Source organism: Ictalurus punctatus, chromosome 1 (assembly GCF_001660625.3).
Source record: "Ictalurus punctatus breed USDA103 chromosome 1, Coco_2.0, whole genome shotgun sequence".
NCBI classification, from domain to species: Eukaryota; Metazoa; Chordata; class Actinopteri; order Siluriformes; family Ictaluridae; genus Ictalurus; species Ictalurus punctatus.
In genome coordinates, this window is record NC_030416.2 from 17,330,992 (window position 1) to 17,339,635 (window position 8,644).

Sequence of the window (8,644 nt, forward strand, 5' to 3'; positions counted from 1 at the left end):
GACAAAAAGAGTAAAACTGAAGAGGGAGAAAGAGAGAGAGAGAGAGAGAGAGGGTTGTATTCATAGTAGAATTAAATGATAAGAAAAATCAATCTTGCAGTACATATTTTAGAAAAATGTCTTGGTAAAGATGCATTTACATAAAAACAATATATTGTCCAAGTTTATTTGAACATAAGAGGATAAGGAATTTGCAGTAAATTAAACAGGTTTCAGTTTATTTTGAGGAATAGTGTTAGGAAAAACCCTATCTGTCAACTATGCATTTTCATGGCACATGGAAATATATACATTTGTCCTGTTACCAGACTTACACCGACTGGCTGTCTGCAGCCAATGAAAGAGCAAGAGAAAGCCAAAGACTTCATGCTCAAAGAGAGTTGCAGTGAAACTACTGACATCTATTGACAACTATTTTCTGAAATAACACTGTAGGAGAAAAACATTCTGCTAATCCCCAAATTAATAGCGGAAATAGGCAAAGGCTAAATGCATGTATTGATTTTCTAAAGTAAAATAAGTTTACAATTTTAGCTTAAATGAATTTTCTAACTCCAATTTATAAGGCCAGTGTGACTGATTCCAAACAATGAACTTTAGTTAATAATACATGCCCTGCTTTAAATAAATCTCTTGAACAGCAATATAGAGCATTTCACTAAAATGTGACTTAATGGTCTTGAGGCTTTGATTTATCTTTAAGCACCGTATGCTTATGTACCATATGAAAGGTTTACTCCGCTAGCTCAGCAGTTTATTTTAATCATGTAAGCAGTAGAATGTAAATTTGCTTGTCAGTGATTCAACACTTGTAGAAGAAAATTATACTCAGGGCCTTCATTTATCTTTCAGTTTTCTGCACACAGAATGACTCAGTGAGGGAATGTCGTTCTCAGTGAGAATGACTTCACTGAGAATGACTCAGGGCTTAGGGAAGAAGTCTGTTAAGCAACATTATTACAAAATGCAAAGACAAATACAAGCAATAAGATGTGATTGTGAAAAAAATTACAAGACTAGTGAAATGAACAGACCCAATGTAAGCATATGCTGCAGGAAGAATGGCATTGGAGATAGATAGAAAAAAAAATTGTGTCTCTGCCATGTAATGGTATGAGAGATTGATGGAAACCTACTGGAAATAGATAGAAATCTCCTAAAAACTGAAGAGTTGCAATATTTTTATTCCCTTGAGCATACTTCTTTGTTTTATGTTACCATGGACCAGTATAACAAAACAGGCAGCAGGCATGTTCTGTTTTACAACAGGAGAAATTAAAAGCAGTACTTGGTTGCTAATTCCCCTTCTGATTTAGATCACCCAGATTAGAATTTGAATGGGATTATGAAGAAATACATCTGCATTTAAATTGAATTTGTGTGTGTGTATTATCATGTTCCCCATATGTGTTAAAAAGACAATAAATATGCTTTAGTCCTTTGATAAGAGAACTTCATTCTGGCCCACATTCCTACAGCCAACAGTGTGCACTGACACAGCACATCAGACCTGCCTACCTGCCTACAACACACATAAAACAATAAAATTGTTGTTATACTCACTAAATATGGTGAATTTTCTCTTGTGTGTAATAATACTGACAAAGAAAGCACTTAGCTGGTATATCCATTTCAATACCTACACTCTCTCCTCCTCAGCGGTGAAGTTCGGCCGCATGTCTAAACGTCAGAGAGATTCTCTTTTTGCTGAGGTGGAAAGGCATCAGCAGCAACAGCAACAACAGCAGTGTCTCCAGGCCAGTCAAACTGAGCCCGAGCCTCTACCAGCCTACAGGCCCAGCAAAGAGCCCCGAGGTCGCTCAACACATTTAATCCAGCCCTTGGTTCCCACCTTCCCCTACACCCTGGACTCAGATCTCAACTGCTCTTCAGAGGTACATCCGTATCAGGGCAGTGCCACAGGCGAGGCCCAGGCTGCAGCTTTGGCCTACAGAAGTTCTCAAAGGGGTGGAGAGAGCAGCAGCTTTTCAACACTGAGAGGTTAGAGACACTGTCTTTTACCTATGTCAGTTCCAACAATGATCTTTTTTTCCATTTCTTCCTCCTGCTACATGTCTATCTCTCTTGCTGAGTATACCATCCTCTCTTCTAGGCTTTGACTCCAGAAGATCTACACCCGAGGCGATCCTGAGCATTCCAGGAAATGAAATGGGATTACGAGCTTTTGACACTGAAGGCTTGTTCTGCCCCTACCCTACGTCAACGCACATAGGTGAAACAGAACTAGATTCTTTGTGGCTATTACTGCATCTGATTTGGCCTGATGGTGTGATGTTAAGTCATCATGTGTGATTCAAAGTGGTAGCTGATTGTGTCAAGATCAAGACCAACCTTTGTGTGTGTGTGCATGTGTGCGTGTGTGTGTGTGTGTGTGTAGAGGAGCTGTGTGCAAGCATTTTCCGTTCTCACAGGGAGACGAGTCAGTATCGTGCAGAGGAGCTGCAGGCTCTTAGATGGAAGATCTTCGGCAGGGAGGAGGTTCATGCCTACCAAAACAAAGTACTACACTATTATCATGACAGGACAATTGTTACTGCCCACAGATTGAGTAATGACAAGTTAAAGGGATTGGACATGTGGCACAAATTTAATGAATATCAGTTATCTTAGTTCTAGGCAAATGGATGAAGTTGATGTTTGAAATGGCATATCTCATATACAGCCAGTCACAAGTTTTTGAGCAACTGTAGTTTCTTGTTTTATTACAGTTTAATCACTATTACTGCTATAGACCAAATAAATAGCACAATCCATCCATCCATCCATCCATCCACCCATCTTCTGTACCGCTTATCCTACACAGGTTCACAGGAAGCTTGGAGCCTATCCCAGGAAACTTGGGGCACAAGGCAGGGGACACACTGGACGGGGTGCCAACCCATCGAAGGGCACAATCACACACACATTCCCACACTATAGACAATTTAGAAATGCCAATCTACCTACAATACATGTCTTTGGACTGGGGGAGGAAACCAGAGTACCCAGAGGGAACCCCTGAAGCACAGAGAGAATATGCCTATAAGACCTATAGACAGTACTAAAATTAGCTGTAAAATATGAATATGTTGTGTGCTACATGTGCCTAATTAGAGTGGTAAAAGATTTGGACCTTTTCCAATTAGATAAGCTATATGTAGATTGTTCCAATAAAATAAAAATCATTTCTAACATTTCTCAATTTACAAAAACCTTTAGTAATACACATTTTTGATCCAGCTATACCCACTCCTCGGTTAGCGTTTCAAATATTAGAGCATTAAAATTAGGTCATTTAAACCACAATGCTTAAATATAGGGTGTTCAAAAGCTTTCAACTGTCAGTATAAGTGGTGAAATGCCCACTTGCTTTAACTTACTATGACAAGACAAAAAAGCCTGGCCAGACCCTTTACTATACCATAATCATACCAGTGTTTCCATCCATACTACACCGGGCAACCCAATTATTAGTACCTAGTCCAGAATTCACAGTAAGCTAAAGCAACCACCTAATATGAAATTCAACTACAATCCCAATTCCAAAGAAGTTGGGATGTAAATAAAAACAGAAGGCAATCATTGCATTATGTTTTTATTTATGTTTTACAAAGTGTCCCAACGTTGTTGGACTTGGGGTTGTATTAGCCAGCTTATTGTTTTGGTTCGAAAGAGAAATCAACTTTTTCTCTCTTTCTCTCGCTCTTTCGCGCTCTCTGTGTGCAGTCTATGGATGAGATGTGGCAGCACTGCGCGGTTCGTCTGACAGATGCGGTACAGTACGTGGTGGAATTTGCAAAGCGCATTCCAGGCTTCCGTCAGCTTGGTCAGAATGATCAAATTGCCCTTCTCAAGAGTGGTGAGACACATTTATGACTGTATCTTCACTAACAAGTGTGCAACATGATGGGATTCACACTATTGGTCAAGGTTTCTCTGTCTCTTTCTGTAAATGACTGTTTTTCTTTTTTAATTCATCTTGTATTCATTTGTTTGTGCATATATTTCTCTCATTCTCAGGTTCGATGGAAGTAGTTCTGGTCCGCATGAGTCGGATATTTAATACTGAGAACAGCACAGTGTTCTTTGATGGCAAATTTGCTGGACCTGAGCTTTTCAAGTCTCTTGGTAAGACTAACATCTAAACTCAGGATTCTTGATTCACAAAGGAATTCAATAATGATTCTTCAAAGATAGACCGTTCCCAGTGTAAATTCTCTGCTGTTCAGTTCCTCTCGCCTTAAACATGGTCTGCATGAGTGCATTAGAAGTGATTAAATGTTTGTATCTTTGTCTGTGTTGCAGCATGTGGTGATTTCATTGCATCAGTATTTGACTTTGCCCACAGTCTTTGTGCTCTGAGGCTGACAGAGCAGCAGGTGGCGTTGTTCAGTGCTCTTGTGCTCATAAATGCAGGTATGGGTTATTTGCTAAGATACAGTCATCTTCTAATTACTGGCACCCTCCAAGAGAAAGGGACAAAAAGATATTGCACACAATTAAACATACCACACAGTGATTACAATTTTCTACTCAAACAACTAATGATTCTCATAAAAACATATTTTCTTAAAGAATAGTTTTATGTTTATATGTGGGAAAATGAATGCCCCTAAAATATTTAAATTGTCACCTTAGAATAAATTATAATATTGCCTCTGTCCCGTCATATTTGAGGCCATGTTTTGTAATTATTAAACAGGCCACAGGATATCTTATTTTGGATCATTTTATGTACAACTTTGTAGATGAGATCTCAGAATATTTTACCCCAAAACTTGGTTGCCTTTGCCTTTGAATTTAAGACTGTCAACACGTTTAAAATCTTTGTGGAAATATAAGATCAATGTTTTGCTATGGCCGTCTCAGTCACTGCTCTACTGGACTGTATTGAAAATGATGCTTGAAATATTCAGTATGGGGAACTGGGTCTTAGATGCCTCAAGATTTTTATCCAACTTTTTTAGCCTATTTCATAGGAAGCGGTTCAGTGCTATTATTCCCTCCAGAGGTGGGGTGCGAATAAGTTTGCATTAAAAAAAAAACAAACAAACACTCCTTTAGAAAACTTTCTGATGTTTGGAAAAAAATATTGTGTTAAAACTATATAATATTGTGTTAAAAGTGTACAGTGTTCCCATTGGTTTAAAGCACAAAATGTTTCATACTGCATGTTATTCATTTTATACTAAGCTTAATGAGTTTTCATGAATGCTAATAATTCTGTTGATTGTTAGCTTAAAACTCAAAACATTTTCATACAAAAAGGACAGAAGGTAAATAGGATTAGAGGTGTATGTCTAAACTGCTATAAATGTCTAAATGTATGTGTGTACACAGATCGTCCATGTCTGGAGGACAGAGACAGAGTGCTGAGAGTGAGAAAAGATGTGGAATTGGCCCTCAGTCACATCCTGCACAGAGACAACCAAGAAAGTTTACTGCACAAGGTGTGTATGTGTGTATGTTTGTGGGCAAGTGTGGGCAGTGTGTGCAAAAGATGGTGCTATTATTATTATTATTATTACTAATGCTCTACTACCGTTACCTTCTCACAGTGTCGGTTCAATCCTGAGCTCAGGTTACTGTATGTTTGGAGTTTCGCACGCTCTACACATTGGCGTTCATGTAGGTTTCCTCCAGGTTTTTGGGCTGTCGAAATCATGTCAGTAGATGAAATGGGTATGCTAAATTGCCCCAGATGTGATTGAGTCTGTGAATGTGTGTGTAAGGTGCCCTGCAATGCATTGGTGTATTATTCAGGGTGTATTCCCACCCTGCACCCAAGACAGACTTTAGATCCATCATACTCCTCACCAGGATGAAGCAGTTACTTAAGATGAATAAATGGATGAATAAAAGCATCCATTAAGCAAAGTAAATGACAAAGGGCTATTTTTATTCCAGTTGCCTGACTGGTAGTTGATGGCTCTAAAAATGACAAATTACCCACTTAGTACAATGATCAAGAATAAAGCAATAATTTGAATTGAATAAAGCAATAATTAAGGTAGAAAAAAGAGGCAAGAATTACAAGACCGAAACTCCTTCATGTAAGATCAGCTTGTATTGTACAGTGTTAAAAGTTTTGGTTAATTGTGTGTTTTTGTTTATGATTCTCAGCTATACCAGAAGATGACATTGTTGAAAAGCCTGTGTACTCTGCATATGGAGAAGCTGCGCTGGTTCAGGCAGTATTACCCACTGACTGTGCACTCTCTCTTCCCTCCACTTTACAAGGAGCTGTTCGTCTCAGACACTGATATGCACACAATGGTTACGCTCTGAACTCATCCACTCAGTCGCACAGTACACAGAGTACACAGTAACAGCATGTGTTAATAAATATACACTTATTTCTGAAGGAGACAACTATATAAAAACTGATGTATTTTTGTGCAAATGCTCTTTTATAATGTGAAGCACAATGGTTCTACAAATAATAAACTCCTTAGTTGTGACAGTATTTTTGATAGTCTGAACTTTTCAGCTGTATAAAGGTAGCATTTTATAGTTAACAAATTGTTTTTGGTAACAAATAGCCTTGTGTGTGTAAATGTGATTCCAATCATTTTTTTTCCCCTGATGCTGGTGTGTAAAAGCCTGTTGCCTCTATTCACTGGTAAGCCATTTGAAGAATCAGGGACTGATTCTTTAGGGACTGGAGCACTGCACTGGAACTGAATGCTTTGCTTCAATGATTCAATTCAACACCATGTCATGTTCCCAAAATTGACATGCTTGGCTTTCCTCTGTCACATATTGTTGCTTGTCTTATTTGCACATAGAAATAATATACTAACTCAAGTAAAGGCAAAGACTGTCTCAAAAACAACCATCTCTGATAATGATTGCTAAATGTCCTATATTGATACAATGATAGTAGCGAGATTGTGTTAAAGTATCTCAAAACAAGACTTAAAAAGACTACTTTTGAAGGATAGTAAAGGATTAGAGTAGTTATCGAAGGCCATTTACACATTAACACAAATAATAACTGGCTATACACTGCATTAATTAAAATGTTTTGTTTAAGAGTAAATTTGACATATCCAGACCTTTTCCTTTGAACCCTTTCTTGTAAGTTAAGTATGTACACCTACTGTATAATCCTTTTCATTTATTCTCTGGTTTGAACATATCTGCATATATGATTTCAAAGGAGCAATTGTTTGTCTGTTTGTTTGTTTGTTTTTTCTCACAATTTGGTTCCTTGCTAATCCCTTTTCAGTCAAAGGTTACTCATTATAAACTACATCACCTAAGAATTGTTTCCACCATGTATTTTACATCTATTTCAGTCTTGGCTTCAAGACGGCTACAATTATTGTTGGGGTGCTGAATCATTTCATGTTACGTGTGAGGTTTTTAACAGTTAGTTTCAAGGGTGTAATTGTAGCTGAAGTCCATAGTCATGTTAGGATCTTGCAGGATTCACAACTGGTGTTTAAATATGTTATCACAGGTTGCAAAGATGTAAGAGTTTGATTAGAATAGTAGCACTGATAAGAATGAAGCGTGATGGTATACAGCCTACTGTATGGCAGCTAAGCCCACATTAGCATTTAAGTTTTACTTTTTTGAATCAGTGTGATACATGTGTATATAAAGAAGTCCTGGTCTCTTGCCATTTGAGTACTTGTTTATTGTTGTCATTCATTTCAGAATTGTTGCTGATATACCATATTTCCTTTTCTGCCTTTGGTTCATTGGCTCATTTATGTTTTTTTTTTAATCTATTTTTCTTTTTAACTTGTATTATGCTAAGAGAAAAAGGCATTAAATAAACACATAAAAAGAAATGTTAGATTTTTTTCACCAAATAAAATGTATTATTATTATTATTATTATTAGTAGTAGTAGTAGTAGTAGTAGTAGTAGTAGTAGTAGTAGTAGTATACAGCAGATGTAGTTACTCTTTAGAGACTGGAGCACTGCACTTGAACTGAATGGCTCAAAATTCAATTCCCCACCATGTTATGTTCCCAAAACTAACATGCTTGGCTTTCCTCTGCCACACACTGTTTTCTTGTCTTATTTGCACATAGAAATAATAATACTAATCACTGAAGTAAAGGCAAAGATTCTGTCAAAAACAACCAATTCTGAAAGGTATTACTAAATGTCCTGTATTAGTCTTTTTCAGTCTTGTTTTCAGATTGGGTTAGAGTATCTCAAAACAAGACGGAAAAGACTACTTTTAAAGCATAGTAATGGGAATCACAAAGTCAGGAATCATTGTGTGTAATGCTGATGTAGTAAAAAAACAAAAGCATAAGCAAGATATGTTACACAAAATGTACATCAGCTGAAACACTTTCTCCTCCTACAACCTCAGAAGCACTTTGCTTGCACATCTGATGACAGGCATCTTGTAGCTGAGCCTATTAGTCACATCTTTACACAAACCATTTGTTCTGGTGTAATCGCTTAAATCTGTCATATATACAGTGCCCTCCACTAATATTGGCAACCTTGAGACAAACAAACACAGGTCCTGTTCCTAATCACCCAGGTGTACTAATAAATGTGAAATACCAGTAAAATTGGTAAAATACCAATATATCTTTCTCATATGAATTCATAGGGGTGTCAACAATTGTTGCACACTTATATTTAACAAAGATATTTTCTCTGATAAACC

General features: G+C 37.3%; 1 protein-coding gene across 4 annotated transcripts in view; it reads left to right on the forward strand.

The window, feature by feature from the left end:
* The window catches only part of rorc (RAR-related orphan receptor C), a 45,644-nt gene extending 37,800 nt beyond the window's left edge, over positions 1-7,844 (forward strand). For 3 of the 4 annotated variants that reach the window (XM_047156662.2, XM_047156664.2, XM_047156666.2), the window contains exons 8-15: positions 1,660-2,001; positions 2,114-2,233; positions 2,399-2,520; positions 3,727-3,859; positions 4,021-4,128; positions 4,306-4,416; positions 5,341-5,450; positions 6,124-7,844. In XM_047156662.2, the coding sequence (XP_047012618.1) occupies positions 1,660-2,001; positions 2,114-2,233; positions 2,399-2,520; positions 3,727-3,859; positions 4,021-4,128; positions 4,306-4,416; positions 5,341-5,450; positions 6,124-6,288 (1,211 nt within the window). In that variant the 3' untranslated portion in view covers positions 6,289-7,844. Of the gene's footprint in view, positions 1-1,659; positions 2,002-2,113; positions 2,234-2,398; positions 2,521-2,824; positions 3,860-4,020; positions 4,129-4,305; positions 4,417-5,340; positions 5,451-6,123 lie in introns of those variants that run through there. The other variant, XM_053682107.1, reaches the window with a different exon arrangement.
* Positions 7,845-8,644: the final 800 nt, after the last annotated feature.